General features: G+C 34.1%; 2 protein-coding genes across 2 annotated transcripts in view; one reads left to right on the top strand and one right to left on the bottom strand.

Annotated features, from left to right (window-relative positions):
* The window catches only part of LOC137652463 (DET1 homolog), a 110,284-nt gene that overhangs the window by 48,054 nt on the left and 43,085 nt on the right, over positions 1-19,145 (top strand). The gene's annotated exons all lie outside the window — the stretch shown is intronic.
* Positions 6,748-17,063, bottom strand: LOC137652461 (DET1 homolog). Its single transcript, XM_068385847.1, has 8 exons — positions 16,973-17,063; positions 16,094-16,245; positions 15,647-15,917; positions 14,360-14,511; positions 13,500-13,653; positions 12,462-12,685; positions 9,577-9,783; positions 6,748-8,824 (listed from the first exon to the last, which is right to left on the bottom strand). The coding sequence occupies exons 1-8, from the start codon at positions 17,036-17,038 to the stop codon at positions 8,623-8,625; spliced, it is 1,428 nt and encodes a 475-aa protein (XP_068241948.1). The 5' UTR covers positions 17,039-17,063; the 3' UTR covers positions 6,748-8,622.

The following is a 19,145-nucleotide window of genomic DNA, read 5'->3' as shown; positions in this document are numbered from 1 at the left end:
GCGATCAGGAAACGTTTCCGAGCTAAAAGGGCACCCCTGCGCGCCGGTGCAAATCTGCCTCGCTAAAAAAAATGACTATAGGAAGAGACACAAAGTTTCAGTGTTTACTAGAGCTGGCTACTGGGTAAATATTTAGCTACAGTAGAGACCTAGGTTAGGTTAGGTCAAGGTTGGGAAGGGGGCAGTTAGGATGTCCTCTTGTGTCTTACTTCAAATTTATGGCACCATAGAACAGGTTAAGTGGGGAATACACTATAGTAGCAGACTATTGCTTTAGAATTAAGGTGTAATTCTAAAGAAAAATCAATCAAACTGACTCAACAGTTTGACAGGTATATTACAGGTATAGCACAGTTTGAAAGGTATATAAGATAGGAAAATTTTCTTAAAAGATAAAACTGGATTTAAGGAATTTGGAGCCTTAGAACATCAGCGAATAGTTCCTCTAGCGAGCATAAAATATGGACACCAACCAACCTTAACTTTCCCCCCCTAATCTAACCTAACCTACAAGTTGTATCCTTACGAACTTAACTAACGGGGAGGCGCAACCCCTTACACTCGTATTTTTAGTCAAAAGTCATCATACATACACCCCAGGAATTTAAACCTGTCAGACATGAACTTACATCAAACCATGCATAAATTAACCTCATATTAAACCAAAGACTTTGATTAGGGTACCGTTTGGAATGAGTTAACTAGCATTTCTGCTGGAAACGGATAAGATATTTATCTAAATAACATGAAAAAGTCTTAAATATAACATTTTTAATTAGCAATCGATTGACACAATAAGTGACCTTATAATTCCACTACCCTATCCTACAACCCAGACAGAATTTAAGCCTCTTACCAACCCATTAACTAGCATTTCTGCTGGAAAAGGATAAGATATTTATCTAAATAACATGAAAAAGTCTTAAATATAACATTTTTAATTAGCAATCGATTGACACAATAAGTGACCTTATAATTCCACTACCCTATCCTACAACCCGGACAGAATTTAAGCCTCTTACCAACCCATTAACTAGCATTTCTGCTGGAAAAGGATAAGATATTTATCTAAATAACATGAAAAAGTCTTAAATATAACATTTTTAATTAGCAATCGATTGACACAATAAGTGACCTTATAATTCCACTACCCTATCCTACAACCCAGACAGAATTTAAGCCTCTTACCAACCCATTAACTAGCATTTCTGCTGGAAAAGGATAAGATATTTATCTAAATAACATGAAAAAGTCTTAAATATAACATTTTTAATTAGCAATCGATTGACACAATAAGTGACCTTATAATTCCACTACCCTATCCTACAACCCAGACAGAATTTAAGCCTCTTACCAACCCATTAACTAGCATTTCTGCTGGAAAAGGATAAGATATTTATCTAAATAACATGAAAAAGTCTTAAATATAACATTTTTAATTAGCAATCGATTGACACAATAAGTGACCTTATAATTCCACTACCCTATCCTACAACCCGGACAGAATTTAAGCCTCTTACCAACCCATTAACTAGCATTTCTGCTGGAAAAGGATAAAATATTTATCTAAATAACATGAAAACACCGTCTTAAATATAACATTTTTAATTAGCAATCGATTGACACAATAAGTGACCTTATAATTCCACTACCCTATCCTACAACCCGGACAGAATTTAAGCCTCTTACCAACCCACAGGACACAGTTAACGTTACCAAACCCTTCTGGGAAATAACCACAGCTAAAACTGCCCTTGCTAGTCATTGGAAACGTGACGGGAAATACATTAGTAGTGAGTTAACCATGACTAAGCTTTGCTTGTAAAGGGGGTGTTCGCCTGGAGTCATGTCCCCTTTCTAAACACGTCAACATATTTCGATATATCCCGTCTATTTTATACTTCTAAGTGTTACTCACATATAAAATACTCCTTTTATATATCTAATTCATGCTTTAGAATTACTACTTAATTACCAACCTGACAAAATAAAGGAAGGAAAAGTTTCTTTTCGCCGACGCAACGTTACATGGATTTAACGTCAGAGACTCAAGACTGGCCTTTTGGTGCAGGGTTGCCATTCGTACGATAATTATAGTACGTGTACGATTATTTTGGGTCCGGTACGATGTACGATACATACCTAAGGTATAAACAATGTAGGTGTGTGTGGGTTTAATTAAACAATTATACTAAAATCTTTTGAAATAAGTCAATCATGTAACACCCTAATAATTATATCGAAACTGTGTACGATAATTTTGGTTGAAAAACGACAATTTTAAGGCTCATGTACGATAATTCAGTCGAAATAATCTGGCAACCCTGTTTTGGTGTTTTCTTAGAACCGGGTTAGATTATAAATAATATTTATAGTTATTTTATTATAGTTATAATTTCATATTGCAAGAAACTATTAATTTATTTAAGTTTATTATATTAGTTATTATTTAGTTAAAAATATCCAATATATATAAATTTGCATTCAATAAATTATAGCTTACTCGATAGGTATATATACGAAAACTATCGCTATCTTTGACATGGGCATAACATCTTATTAAATGTTAAATTAACATTAATTATAACAATACAATTTCTCAGTACTATTTTCTGTTATTTATGATATTAAAATGCATTTAATAAATGTCTAAATTTAATTAGCTGAATGTTTCAACTTTCAAACATAGACGCTGATAAAAGATCTGTTATCGCTTATCTTTGACATGGGCATAACATATTAAATGTTAAATTAACATTAATTATAACAATAGAATTTCTCAGTACTAATTTCTCTTATTTATGATATTAAAATCCATTTAATAAATGTCTAAATTTAATTAGCTGAATGTTTCAACTTTCAAACATGGACGCTGATAAAGATGATAAAAGATCTGTTATCGCCATTGACAGATATCTTATTAAATGTTAAATTAACATTAATTATAACAATAAAATTTCTCAGTACTATTTTCTCTTATTTATGATATTAAAATCCATTTAATAAATGTCTAAATTTAATTAGCTGAATGTTTCAACTTTCAAACATGGACGCTAATAAAGATCTGTTATCGCTATTGACAGATATCTTAAGATAATGATAAGGGGAGTTGCTATGAGGATGTCAGATGCTATTATGTAATTGTGGGTTCACTGAACAGGCTAGTAATTATTGAACTTGGTTCATGGTGTTCACCTTATATAAAGTAGGACTAATGCAGTCATTGAACAGAATTTATAAGAATTTGTAGTTTTACTTATCTTCGGGGTTAAAATTCTGAAGGAAAATAGAGAATTGTATGTATGAATACACACACACACACATATAGCCTATATATATATATATATATATATATATATATATATATATATATATATATATATATATTTATATATATATATATATATATATATATATATATATATATATATATACATATATAGGCCTATATATATGTGTGTGTGTGTGTGTGTGTGTGTGTGTGAGAGAGAGAGAGAGAGAGAGAGAGAGAGAGAGAGAGAGAGAGAGAGAGAGAGAGAGAGAGAGAGAGAGAGAGAGAGAGAGAGAGTGCGTCTGTGTGTGTGTGTGTGCGAGAGAGAGAGAGAGAGAGAGAGAGAGAGAGAGAGAGAGAGAGAGAGAGAGAGAGAGAGAGAGAGAGAGAGAGAGAGTGCGTCTGTGTGTGTGTGTGGTTCCATTTACTTAACATATTTTCCAATAGCTCTTTCTGCAAATAATTTTGACTATCATCGAAGTTACCCACACAAATACAAACCTTACATAATGGAAGTGAAACCATACACAAAAAGATTATAATAATAATAATAATAATAATAATAATAATAATAATAATAATAATAATAATAATAATAATAATAATATGCAGCTATAAAGCTCTCTGGAAAAATTGATTTTATTCCTTTATACTTTTGCTATTCCCATAACCAGATTTTATAGTTTTTCAAACTCGTAAATCAACCTACTTCACCATTTTTCTTGAAATTTATTTCACTGTTCCACAACTTGACTTTATTCAAATGTCCTCTTAATTCAATACTTATTCAACTTGCACTTTTATAACTTCTACAACTTAGTGTTATCTTATCTTTTGCTCCAAGTAAAGAATGATCAGATCAAGGTTAAATGGGTGGAGATGCTGCAGGGGAACCTGTGGTTGTTGCTGGCACGGGCCCCCTCCCCAATTGTAGGCAGAAAGGACCTGTTAGGACGTCATTAATTATAGCCATAGATTTACCCTTCCAGCTTTAGGCCTACTCTTGGATATCATTTTCATCCTGACTGAAGAATTTTGAAGTCTTTACTCTTCTTTAAATTTATTTTTATCTAGCTTGTGTAAGCCTATAACTTAGTTTAGTTACAGCTAATATCTCCATTTTCACCCAAATTCACTTGATTTGCCATTTCCTTTTAAATCTACCAAGATCGCAGGTGGAATACTGTAAAATGACAGACTTCTTTAAGTTAAAGTCTGTCTCAAAAAATAAATCCTTGGATTTGTTTATAATTTAAAGAATTCTGTGCATTTAATTCAATCCTTCTGTTACTAACTCAGTCTGATTGTTTAGGATATATATTTGACCACTGCACAAGCTCTTATTTGTAAATACATTTTAATCGCTTCATTTTTAGATACACCAGACAGTAAGGGTTATTCTTATGCTTATTCCCCTGGAGCTACAAGATTACTCCTTGTATTGTAAATAGAAAACCTACAAAAAACTAATTCTTTACAAGCCCATAAAGCCCTATATTGAATCCTGATATGGCACCTCAAGTTGCGTAGGATGAGACCTACGAAAGCTGATGATTTGATGATTAAGGAGAAGTCGAATGAATTATCCTGACCAGGATAACTGCCCATTCGTTCATGAGACGTCCTAGTATCCGGGTGAAGCTTATCTGCAGTGTCTGTGGAAAAAGTCCTGGCTCACTCGACAAATCCTCCCCTTGTTCTGCCTATATCCCCGTGACCAATTTTCGTTGCCAGTTGCAGGGTTTTCCCAGAACAAATTTCCGACACATTAAAAAATCTTCCAAACTAACTAGGATAAATTCAAGAAAAAGAAAAAATGAAGATTAACTTACTAATAAATATTTGATCTGTAAAAGAATAATTCCCTTTAATGTCTCAAATACTAGGAAGTTAAATGGGTTACTCTCCCTTATCAAGTACACTATGATGTTAAGCAAAATGATAACAGCTTGAGACTTTCATTAATTATGGTCAAAGGACTATATTAATTTGTTTAAGCTAAACCAACTCCCGTACTCTAAAGTGCATTAGTCATTAAATGGAATACAGTAATAAGATTTTTGATAATTTATAATGTTAACGTAGGCTACAATTTATCTACGTTAAAGTTTGAAATGATGAATGCCTTAGAAGGCACATGATAAAATGACTGTGAAGGTCGCGTAGAGAGTAGGGTTCCCCTGCAGTATAAGATCAGAAAAGCAGCCTTTAAAGTAAAGAAAGTAAAAATAATAAAGTGTACTAGTTTTGTATGTCTGACAACTTCTCATTTTATTTCCTGACAAGTATTTTTGCTGAGAACTGTCTAAGCAGCATAAAGTTATCTGATCTGCAGGTGTTCTTCTGGTACAGTCTTAATAAGCAAACCAATATGATTATTTACTGCTTCAGTTTCATACATATATTTACATGATTTAGAAAATGCATCTTTAAATGTAAAATAATTTAATACAGATTATAGGCCTACCCTCTTCATTCTATTACTTGGGGATATTAGCACAAATTGGAAGACACTGAATTTTTTACAGCACAGGTATAAATTTATCTCGTCATCAGAGGGTTGTACTGGACAATCTTCACTTTTCAGTCTAATTAATGAGTGGAAAGTCCTGTTATTGGTATCAGTGAGAGCATTGATACAAGTATCACATGCAGTATTGACAACAAAATCAGCTGCTTGTTTTACCCATTGAATAAATTATTGATTGTACAGAAATTATTTGAAAGAGCAAGTTCCTTAATTCTGCTTGAAACTAGGAAACAAGGTGAGCTTTGTACTGTAGGCCTACAGAATGTAGGATCACAAAAAGTCCCAATATTGGTTAGTACATACATATGTATCCAAATGGAAAGTATTTACAAAGCCTACCATTTTCTTGTTTGTTGGACTAGAAACTTTTGGGGTACTGCAGGATGTGACATTGACACACCACATTAAATACAGTATATGAGATTATGAGGAAACAATATAATTCCTAAGACTTTGTCAAAACTCTAGTTTCATATAAATCAGTAAGACATTTGTATTAACATTAATAATTTTGTATTGACTGCTATATATAGTTATTAAAAGTAACATTTTGCTCTTGTTAATATCAGGATGAAAGTGGTCTGTTTAAACTACTACTATACCTAGTACAGTAAATGTTTATCTTCTAATAACAAAGAATTAATTCTCTTGTGAAATATCTATGGCAAACAGCTAATGATCATGTATAACAATTAGACAATTACAAAGTCCCTTCACTATCTATGTCTCCCCATATCAATAAAAAATTTTGCTTTGCTATTGGAAGGCTAAGAAAAGCATTATTCTATTTACCCTAACTTCTATCCTCTCTAGCAAACTAGTCTCTTTGTTGAATACAGTCTATGTGCTTTTTGAAGTTTCACTGTTTGGAAGAGCATAATTTATCTGTAAAAGAAATCCTGAAAATAGTAGAAGCTGGAGAAAAGGGTATTCTGAAACAAAACTATGCAAGGAGTATTTCTCTAATCTCTTTTTTGACAGCTGGATTTACATCATACTTACAATAAATTAAAATGAAAGGATTGGAAGTAAATATACAAAAAGTACAAAACGGGAAGAATTTTCTTATCACAAGAAAATAATAAGACTTGTTACATCATTAGCGGTTACAGTATTGAACAGAGAAATCACACTAATAAAAATCTTTATCGAACAACAAAGAGAGCAAACTAAAATATCTAATTCTGCTAAACCAATAACGGAGCCAAAGAGGTGATAAGTTATCAAATCTTCTAATCTCCATTGGATAATAGTCACATAATTAAGGAACTTGAAAACTCTAGCAAAGGGAAACATTTTTTCCACATACGGATGATTCACATAAATGCCGAACCTCATCAGTATAATGTGTTATTTTGGTACATCCCACTACAGAAAGTATGAATAATATATGGATAAAGAAAGTTCCAGTTTTTAGATAAGTTAGAAAACAAAACTTCACGTTATAAAATAAATCTCAAAGTCTTCTTCTCCAAAAGACCAGGGTTGCAGCTTGGTTTGTAATAATATAGGATTGTAGAAGAATGAAAAGTGGACACAGAAATTAAGGCTGAAGTTAGCGGTGGGAGGAAAATGGAGGAAAACTATTCCAACTTTCACTATATAGTCTCTAAATTTAAAATCTGACAAAAAAGGGATTTTGACAAAGGAAAAATCTATTTCTGGGCGAGGAACCTGTGTCGCCCAGTGAAATGCTCCTCTAGCACCCTTTCTAAGGCATAGTTATTGCTGAATATACCAGAGAAAAAAAAAAAAGAGATGCATGGAATGCCAGGAATAAACCTAGCTCGCTCACTCTTTGAGCGTCAGTATAGAAAACTGGGGCGTGATTGAACCACGACCATAGATCCCTCACCAATTAGACCTCTCCTTCATCAACATCACCCCTCTCAACCGTATATAATAATGGTGTAAATAAAAAGAGGTAAAATCTTACATAATTTGAAAAAGTGTTATTTGAAAAAAGGTTAGATACCAAATATTCATATATGAGAGTTAAATGGCCATCTGTTGGAGTAAAATCAAACCGACCTAAGAAAGAAATATAAGCAAACACCAAGATAACAAACTAAAGCAAACAAAGGAAATGAAAGTGAAAAAAAAGTGCCGTACATAAGAATGACGTACGTTCTCTCATACAACCAGTGGATTTTCCAAACCCCTCAACTAAATTTTTATTGATCAACTAATATATTATTTGATTCTGTTCACAAAATAACTTGCACAGTAAAATAAATTTAAAAAGTATTTCTAAAATTAACAATTAGTAATGTCACTTTGTGGTGATTTAAATCTCTCAGCTATTATTGGATAGTTATTGCACAACTGTAACATAAATTATTTAACAACAACTAACTCCGATTGCTTCACATCAAATATTACAAAACTATTAAATAAGTGTCTTTAAAAGGGCTATTTCCTGTTTTCATATCTTCCTTCTATTTATATATATATACAATAAACATAACACATTTGTTTATTATCTAAAATAAAAAAGATAACAGCATATGACCATTATATTTCCATTTTAATATTTACAATGGCACTGAAGTGCTTGGTAGATATTTAAGTATACAGTATCTTAAAAGTAAGATCAGTACCAATATTTTAATTACCATAAAAAACTATACTCAACTATAAAAATAATTAGATTTATTATCACAGAGGCACTATACAGTATGCAGTCTTGAAAAAATGCCGCATAATAGTGACTATGCAGCGATTTCAAGTCACTTAATAAGCCTTAAAAATATATATTTATATATAAACAGTATATACACATATTGAAAAATAATTTCTACTTTAGCCTAATCAATTTACATCAACCTGGTTGATGCCTTAGATGAAAATTTACAACATAATCTGCATTTGCACGCTGTACTGAAATAGTGAACGGGTCAGAAGGATGAAACGTAAATGCAACGAGCCTCCGGGAAGATGATGCTGTAGTTAGGGAACCCATTAGGCTCGCACGTCCGGCATGAATGCTAAACTTGATGAGACCCGAATCACGGCCAAAGAATCTGAAAATAATCGTAAATGATATGCAATAATCCCAGATGGATTCGTTCACCCCAAGAGATCTCTTGCTTGAGGGTACACTCGGGGACTCTATTCTATCTTATTTCTCTTCCTCTTGTTTTGTTAAAGTTTTTATAGTTTATTTAAGAAGTATTTATTTCAATGTAGTTACTGTTCGTAAGATATTTTATTTTTCCTTGTTTCCTTTCCTCATTGGGCAATTTTCCCTGTTGGAGCCCCTGGGCTCATAGCATTCTGCTTTACCAACTAGGGCTGTAGCCTAGCAAGTACTACTACTACTACTACTACTACTACTACTACTACTAATAATAATAATAATAATGATTTGAGGTATGGTTATTTTCTTTTTGATTGTTTTTTTTTCAGAAATAATTTGAACTTGTTTTATATTCATACTTCAGTAGTTGCCAAAATAAATTCTACATCTATACAGTAATCATGGATGAAATAAAATAAATTCTAATATATACTTATGTTTCATAATACAATTATATTTAATATTAATATTGCCTTTCAAATTAGCAATGGGAACAGAAATGTTCTATTAAATCAATGATGTAAAAACTTGAAAATTTATATTCAGGAAAAGATAAAAGTTCAATTATCCACGTGGTAAATATTTTAGGAAAAAGACAAAGTTAATAATTTCTAGCCCAGTACAGTATTGTTGGTTATTTCATAATTTAAATTAAAAGAATTATTCAGTTCTTTATCACTTGTAATATTACTGTACCTTATTGGGTGGTCTGCACAGCTCTTAGGTCTTTCCATAACCGACACCCACTTATCATCATAAGAAAATAGTGTCAGGTCTAGGTATGGAGATGCGGAAAACGACTGCGCTGAAATTGGTAACTGGCTTAAAAGCCTTTTCGTGGCCTCTGTAACCCCTCCACCTCTGGCACTGATTATTGTCTTCTTGAATCTTTTGTGGTTGAGTCTGAAGAAAAAGTTTTCATTATATAAGGACAATCAACTCTTTCTTATTGAATTAAATGATGCTGAAACTATGCTCTGTAGCAGAAGGAGATACTTATATGTTTATATTATTATTATTATTATTATTAATGTATTATCATTATCATTATCGTACTTGCCAAGCTACAACCCTAGTTGGAGAAGCAGGATGCTATAAGCCCAGGGGCCCCAACAGGGAAAATAGCCCAGTGAAGAATGGAAACAAGGAAAAATAAAATATTCTAAGAAGAGTAACAGCACTAAATAAAAACTTCAGCAAAACAAGAGGAATAGAAATAAGATAGAATAGTATGCCCGAGTGTACCCTCAAGCAAGAAAACTCCAACCCATGACAGTGGAAGACCATGGTACAGAGGCTATGGCACTATCCACAACTAAAGAACAATGAGCTTTACAGAACTGTAATACAGTACTTTTATTTTTTACAAAGAAAAGGCAATTACTGTATTCTGAGGTTGTGTGATTCCCATACAGCATAAGTACAGTATGCTTACTCGTAAACTACAGAGGACAAAAGGACCACAAGCATCCATACATAACACATCTTAAGTCTGTAACTGAATAACTTGGGATGTCTAAGATATCTACCGGTACTTCTACAATCTAGAGCTGAGATGAGACAATCTTAGTTATACAGTACATAAAAGTAATCATGCATGGAAGCACGCAAAACACTAAGCTTTCAAATGTTTAAGACAACTGACGAAGTAAAACTTCCTCATCTGCAGTCATTACATTCCAAGCCTTACCATGGTTGCAGTATTCCACACATGTAAACTCTAAGGATTCTTTTTACTTGTCAATATTCACTTAAAAAATCATATTACGATTTTAAATGTAAAATACACTGTATATTACCTTGGGGGATCATTAGATTTCTATGAATAATAATAATAATAATAATAATAATAATAATAATAATAAAAAAAATAATAATAATAACAATGATACAGTACAGTAGTACTGGTAATAGTAATAATAATAATCATACCACTGATACTATTATTACTAGGTAGTAGGCTGGCCAGGGCACCAGCCACCCGCTGAGATACTACCGCTAGAGAGCTATGGAGTCCTTTGACTGGCCACACAGTATTACATTGGATCCTTCTCTCTGGTTACTGTTCATTTTCCCTTTGCCCACACACACATCAAATAGTCTGGCTTATTCTTTACATATTCTCCTTTGTCCTCATACACCTGACAACACTGAGATTACCAAATAATTCTTCTTCACCCAAGGGGCTACTACGCTGTCATTGTTCAGTGGCCACTTTCCTTTTGGTAAGGGTAGAAGAGACTCTTTAGCTACGGTAAGCAGCTCTTCTAGGAGAAGGACACTCCAAAATCAAACCATTATTCTCTATTAGAGTCTTGGGTAGTGCCATAGCCTCTGTACGGTCTTGGATTAGAGTTCTCTCGCTTGAGGGTACACTATTCTATCTTGTTTCTCTTTCTCTTGTTTTGTTAAAGTTTTTATGGTTTATATAGGAGATATTTTAATGTTATTGTTCTGAAAATAATCTACTTTTCCTAGTTTCCTTTCCTCACTGGGCTATTTTCTCTGTTGGGGCCCCTGGGCTTATAGCATCCTGCTTTTCCAACTAGGGTTGTAGCTTAGCAATTAATAATAATAATAATAATAATAATAATAATAATAATAATAATAATAATAATGGTACAACTCCCATTGAAATAGAATACATAATTTTATATATATATATATATATATGTATATATATATATATATATATATATATATATATATATATATATATATATATATATATATATATATATATATATATATATATATATATATATATATGGGAGCAGAGTAAGTTCTAGAGCAATTGCAGCTGTATTATTTTCTAGATATCTTTAACAAATCTACATAAAACAATGGCAGACTTTTTCTTTCACATAATAATCATGTCATTGCCAATATCTTTTACAACAACAACAATAATAATAATAACAATAATAGTAATTAGTTTTATATGTATTAATTTCAAATATGTTTCCACCATCTCTTGCCTGGTCATACGACATATGAGAAGCTTCAAATTTTAAAAGATTGTGAGTGGAAAATGTGAACATAAAAGTCTGCTGATTTTTAACAGACATTTTCATTATTCAAACCTAAAATGAATTAATTCTCTATCCTCAATTATTTTACCCAAAATATTTTATTAGCATTTTGGGCACTTATGGAGAGGGCTTCGTTGAATTTCCTTCTCTCACTATCAATCTATATCTAATGGCAAAGCCACATTTTGATAGTGATGTCCCCTTTCATTTTTTAAACGCCGCTCAACTTATCAAATGTCTTTTATTTATTGGATCCCTTATCAAATAAGGATGGCTTCTGCTATGCTGCCTTTTTTAAAGTGATGCCTTTTGTGGTAAAATCCATTAAATTGAACGAGAGACCTAATTCACCATTGACCTCAAGTTGAAAAAAATACTAAGAATTTTCAAGTATAAGCATTATTATAAGATCTTTGTTACTTGTCACACTTTAATAGGTTGAGCAGCTACTTACTGTATATGTAGAATTTTCAGTTTGTTCCATTCTTAGAAAATATAACATTTTGAATGGGGCTAACAAATTGGTGTACAACACAATAATAAACTAACCTGGCCCAAGTGTTGTTGGATGGAGAGCAAGTGAACTGGGACTCGCAGCTAAGTCTTGCGTTACGGAAGAAGTCCGCCATCTTCTCAAATAAATCCAAGAGCTCTGAGGAGGTGTTTTCATATACAGCAATAATCTCCGTTGTAATCATATTATAGACTACAAAGAATGAGGGTTGGCCATTTGGTTCAGCAGCTCGTAAAGTTACCACCTCTTCAGATGCATACTAGAAAGGAAATCTATAATGAATGTTGTCTCGCCATTTTGAAAGCAACTCAAAGAGTTATAAAGGATGGGTTTGTAAAAAAAAAAAAAAAAAAAAATCAACACTTTTCTAAAACAAACTATACAGTATTAGTACATACATATATATACCACGGCACTTCGTCCAATTTTGGGTGGTAGCTGACATCAAACAAATTAAAAAAATAGGACCTTTCCTCTCTACGTTCCTCCCACCCTAACAAGGGACTCAACCGAGTTTGGCTGGTACTTCTAGGGTACCACAGCCCACCCTACCCTGTTATCCACCACAGATGAAGCTTCATAACGCCGAATCCCCTACTGCTGCTACCTCCACGGTCTTCCAAGGCAACTGGAGGAAGCAGCAGGGCCTACAGGAACTGCGTTACAATCGCTCGCCATTCATTCCTATTTCTAGCACGCTCTCTTGCCTCTCTCACATCTATCCTCCTATCACACAGAGCTTTCTTCACTCCATCCATCCACCCAAACCTTGAAGTGGCACTAAAAACCCATCTGCTTACAAATCCTGGGTAGTTATTACTGAGGTTGGAATCTATGGGCTCATTATCATATCTTATCGCGCAATGACGAACCCACAGGAGGCGTTGTCATTTGCCTCTCTAAGGCCTTGATAAAGGCTGAAGGAATGCTTTAAAGACCTTCAAGTAATTACTTCAGTGCACAACATGATATGCTCTGATGATACCAACCCCCTGCAGAGGTTTTGCTGTAATTCACAAATATCTAAATTATTACAATATATTTACTAAGACTTCATTAACTCAAAGACGTACCTTTATAACTAAATGAGCATCATCAAGGAGCTGCATCTTCCACATTCTCAATAAAAGAAGATGGTCAAAGTAATGAAAGTATTCTCTTAATGATCGTGGATTGCCTTCTTTCTTACTGAGAGCCTCTGCACGGCGATATAAAAACACCAAGAGCCTGAAATGATGAGAACCTTCATTATATGATACATGAAATATGTGATAAAAGAATTTTTATGGATGAAAATTTGGTGCTCGCACAATATGTGAGATTGCAAGTGTTACATGAATATATGTGGTATCAATGTAATTCATTTAATCAATTTTTAGGCACAAAAATAGCTATTTATAACAATAAATAATCAAAATATAAAACTTGTCTGCCCCTAGAAACCTGCGATATGAATAGGAGTCTGCGATATAGATTTACATGTAATATATTTATCAATCCTCGATATACTGAGGTACTGAGGCAGCGATAAGTGAACTGCTATATGGCAAGAGATTAGTGTATTCCTCTTTTAAATAACGTTCAAAATCTCTTGTTAGTTACCAGAAAGCTTGAAAGAGCCAGCTAATTTAAGGAAACGGTAAATGCTTTAAAGAAAATATTGATACAGGTAAAAAAGATTTGGCAATAAGGAAAACAAAGTATAGGAGACAATTCTTAAAAATTGCTTAAGAAAATCTTTATGAAAACCATTTACTCTCAGAGTAAGCAATGTATACAAAACTAGGCTAAGGAGTAATGGCATGTATCAATAAAAATTAAGGTAATGGAAAACTAGATCTGAATGTTAGGGATTACTTTACTGGTAAGGCAACTAGTAATAACCTTAAGAGATAAAAAGAAACTTTCAAAGAATAGAAATTACCGTACTTACCTGTGTTTCAGGCAGTTTATGACAACCTCTCGATTATGTTGATAACTACGTTCCATTCTATCAGGGCAAACGGTGGCCAAAATATAATCATCATCTTCATAACAAATCCTTCCAATGGTACGAACGTCTAAAAATGTCCCATTTGGTGTAATCTGAAAAGAAAAAAAAGACTTTTACTAGACACATACAGTACTGTATCTCAAATATGAATATTTGCCATACTATACTACATACATACATAAACCAAGGCACTTCCCCTAATTTTGGGGGGTAGCTGACATCAAACAAATGAAACAAAAAAGGGGACCTCTCCTCTCTATGTTCCTCCCCTGTGGCAGCGGGGGCATAAACACAATTAGAATAGTGCCGATGTATCCCTGCGTGTTGTATGAGGGGACTAAAAGGGACGGGATGAGGGGGCTGGGAACCCCCTCTCCTGTATTATAATCCTGTGAGACATCAATACTATACTAGGAAGAAAAATAAGAAATTGAGAATACAATTAATCTAAATACTGTAGTAAAGAACATAAGAAAACTTGTACTATAAAGTACCCACTACATTAAGGATGTTAAGGCCTATTAGCTGCATGGCTTAAGAACTGTTCCTCATGCTACCCAATGAATTATTGGTAACTAAAGAAGATTGAAAAACCATTAATAGACTAATAACATAAATGAAAGAAGCACGAGGTATGATACAAGGGGTGGGCCATAGATATACATAGGAGCAAGGTAAGACTTGCAATAAGCACTAACTACAACGAGCCAAGCCAGTCTTGACAGTAGAAGACTCAAAACCACTACTCCTTCAGTTCTAAATGTTAAATGAAAATAGGAAATTTTTGAAATTTGCAAGATCTTATTCTTTTACTTTGGAAATGAATAAATCCTCAAACACACATTAGAAAATTAAGAAAGTTTATCCCTGTATTACCACACAAAGCGATGAACATTTCATAAAATTAAATTATTTTACAATACATTAACATCATATTAGGTATTATTAGGTTGGTAGCATCGCGGGCTTCTGTTTCAGAGGTCCCGAGTTCGCGTCCCCGCTAAGGCGGGAATAGTGTGAGACCTTCTACCGGGGGTACTCCCCAGGGTGGCGCCTCGGAGGGAGGTTAGAGGGGCTAGTGATAGTCCCAGCTGGCTCATGGTCGCCTGAGATGATGATGAAGGTCGTCTCAGGGGATACCTAAAACCCACAACTTTAACTTTTTTTTTTTAAATAAGGAACGGTCAACTTGACATAAAATAAGATAAAACATATCACGACACTTACTTGAAATATGTGGATTGTTTGATGTTGCACAGAAAGCACCGACAAAGTTTGGCCGTAAAGATAAAGTCCCTGATTGTGAGAAAGAAAGATCTTATCATGCTTGAAAGTTCGGTAGTCACAAAGGTGGCCCATTTCCATGTCAATGATATGGAGCGTATAGTCCTCTAAAGGTGAACGGGGATTTGGGGTTACAGATTCATTATTTCGGTACAGGTCAAAGTGGTCAATTATGTTGTTATCTTCTGGAGATGCAGAGCCAACAATAACATACCTGGAGAGAAAGTGTAAATTTTATAAACAGAAAATACTACAATGCTTATTAATACCCACAATAAAAATAAGAAAATGTCAAATATATCACTCCTGCCTTTGCAATCATGAAGTGACCATCATATCCCATTCATTTGATCTTATATCATCATAAAGTTATGAAAAATTGTTACGCACCTCCCATCATCTGTGAACAGGCTACACTCACGATTCAACTGTTCCCCATTGGTTGCTACATTCACCGTATGCTTAAGTTTGAAGAATCGGTCAAAGATATTCTTACGAATCTCATGACTCTTGGCATCATTGTCTTTCAGGACATTAGTTCCCTGTAAATTAAAACTGAATCCATGAATCTTCTAACAAATTTTATTGCACTACTAATTCTCTCATGATTTAAATACAGCTGTTTAGAAATCAAAAGATTTTGAATCTTTTAATCCGTTGTAGAATATAGTCACTATAGTTGCTCCCAACAAAATCAATTCTTCACAGAAACTTTCATATTTCCTTCCATGTAATAATGCAATACCTTAACCTGTACTTCATCTTAAATAGAAAACATCTGGTACAACTGAGTATCAAATATTTGGAAAAATCTTTATCCTTCATAAAGACAAATATATTTTTTCACTATAGGCCTTCGTGCCATTTGAGGGAGAACTTCCAGCTCAAATCTGAATTTATCTGTAATATTTCCCTCATAACATCATTACCATTACTCATCAAACAGCTTACTCATTTGCTCTACCTTAGGAGACAAGTAAAAACCATCACCATTCAGCTGAAGATGGAGTTGGGATGCTTGCAAGATTAGCAATGGATTCAAAATTTGTTTGTATAATATTAAATAAAGCTATTTTACAAGATTATGACTAAAATGAAGAATTTACTTTGTTTGCCTTTATATGTTTAATCAAAATAATTACTATAGACTTTATACGGTTAATACTGTACTGTACTAGGTCAGAGTCACGCTACTAAGCAAAGAAAAACACATTGTCATTTTGCCTGACTACAAAATTTTGTTAGAAACGAAAGGAAATGATTCGATACCTCACACCAGTGCAACAGGTCAGCAGCAGCTGAGGGTCCCATGTACCTGAATATTTCAATGCTCATTTGATCGGCAGAAAAGGCAATGAGGAATCTGAAAGAGAAATAGGTAATTAGGACCAATATATTTAATTGAAACATTAAGAAAGAATTAAATTTTTCTACTACTTGAGGTACAGGAAAGTTTTCTGTGAATAAATTTAGTGAGGTAAATTTAAAAAAAAAAAATCTAATTGCTAAGATTAATTTCCCCCATTTCAGAAATTAAAAGTAACAAACAAAGGTAGAAAATAATTCTAACAATATCCATGTTTCATTAGAGCAAACCTATTTTTGCAAATACTGACTAGCCATAGAATTGGCCCGTCAGTCTTCTTCTCTGTCTGCATCTAAACCCAGCCACAGAGGGGGGGGGGGGGGGGGGGGGGGTTGCGCCTCAACTTGGTGCCGGTCCCAAGCCTGGGTAAATGGGGAGGGTTGGTGGCAGGAAAGGCATCCGGCCATGAAATATTAGCCAAAACAAATATGGCCAGTAAGCGAAAAGGAGAGGGAGACCAAAGGGAAGGTGGATGAACTGTCCCAAGGATGACCTTCGATTAAAGGGATTAACCGGTGATGAAGTGTGGCAGAGAGGTAGATGGAGAACGCTGGCCAGAAACACCGACCCTACATAAAGGTGGGAAAAGATGCAGACAAAGAAGAAGACTGACTAGCCATAGAATTATCTGAAGAGGCACTATTAAAAATGTAAAAGTTGATAGGAGGGTGGGGAAGAGGTAAGGGTTGAAGTCTATATGATGCATTGTGTGAAAGTAATACTGTAGTGTATTTAATTAAAGATTTTCAGGACTGTAATATACTATGAAGAAGAGACCAATGAGCTCTATACTGAGGGGGGAATGTGCTCGTTATCCAACTTTTAATGACTGTCTCCAGCTCGCGCTGAAACAATCTCCCTAATTGATGGATTCAGGTTTGTATGATGCGTAGTAATAAAATAAAGTCATAAAAGAAAATACTCTTTTATACACCAAAGTTACCTCTTAGTGTGGTGCCTCATAACTAATCTGTTACAACTAAGGTTATCTTAAATATCTCTAGGAGTAATTAAATTAATGCGTTATTAGAATCAAAAGAAAATCAAAGCCCAGTAATCTTGATAAGAAAACCAGGATTTTTTTAGATGATATCCAGCAATTACAGATTTTTGCAGCTAGACCTCTTTCCCAAAGCAGATTCTTACAGAATTTCAGCAGCATCTGCACTTCTAATATTCTAGTATTATGCCTTTAACTTAAAAATGTTTCATGTGACTTAAAAGTAACTCCTTGTGAGCCTCTGTGACCAATCTTTTAACCTGAAAAGATACACAATTCGGGCAAGAGAGAATTTGACAACCTAACCCCACAAAAAAAAATAGTAAGATTAAAATCAATGTCTGCATTTTTGGCCAAATGATACTTTAACAGCACCTCACAAGCCAAAGAAATCTATTCACTGATGCAGTCGTAGCTTCCTTAGCCAACATTTTGTCTAAATTCTTCTTAGCTCTGAAAGCAGGATAAAGTACTGTAATAAGATCCTTTTATGTTTCCTAAAACATACCTTCCAAGAAAAAGCCTTTAGTTCACTGATGTGTTTAGATGATAATGTAAAAGAAAAAAAAAAAAAAAAAAAAAAAAAATAAAAGTCAGGCCTTCCACAGGTCAAACTCGAAGGCCTAACTCCCCGTCAGCAATCTGCACAGAAACAGGAGATGAGCTTCCAGCCTCCACTGAAGTGTGGCAATCACTGGGGGAACTTGATACACCACCCCACCAAAGTCTGAAAAGCTCATTGACACAAATATGAGATCACCTTACTCCTGCCACATACTCCCCAGGGACTGATCAGAGAGCATATCCCTAGAAGCTGAACTATTAAGACCACCAAAAAGGTGAAAGACTTCCTTGGGAATGCCTTAAGCATTGCCAATACTGACCATAGAGAAGGCTTAGCTCTCTTATTCCCGATCATAACATACGCTTGTCGCTACACAGAAGCCTATGATCTCCAATCAACCTAAGGGGATAATTATGAATAATCCTACCTCCCACAAGAAGCACAGAGAGAGAGAAGATCTATAGCCAATTTAGACCTAAACTGGTTACAGTGGTCACCCTTTTCACGGCAA

This window comes from Palaemon carinicauda, chromosome 13, assembly GCF_036898095.1.
Source record: "Palaemon carinicauda isolate YSFRI2023 chromosome 13, ASM3689809v2, whole genome shotgun sequence".
In the NCBI taxonomy this organism is placed as follows: Eukaryota; Metazoa; Arthropoda; class Malacostraca; order Decapoda; family Palaemonidae; genus Palaemon; species Palaemon carinicauda.
Note: the sequence above shows the minus strand (reverse complement) of the source record. Positions and strands in the feature narration are given on the sequence as shown.

Bases quoted from the DNA above. Each gene is read 5' to 3' on its own strand.
- LOC137652461 (XM_068385847.1), bottom strand. From the start codon at position 17,038: ATGAGCATTGAAATATTCAGGTACATGGGACCCTCAGCTGCTGCTGAC. The intron at 16,246-16,972 runs GTATCGAATCAT...TTTAATTTACAG, and splicing joins ACCTGTTGCACTGGTGTGAG to GGAACTAATGTCCTGAAAGA. The intron at 14,512-15,646 runs GTAAGTGTCGTG...TTTTCTTTTCAG, and splicing joins AAACAATCCACATATTTCAA to ATTACACCAAATGGGACATT.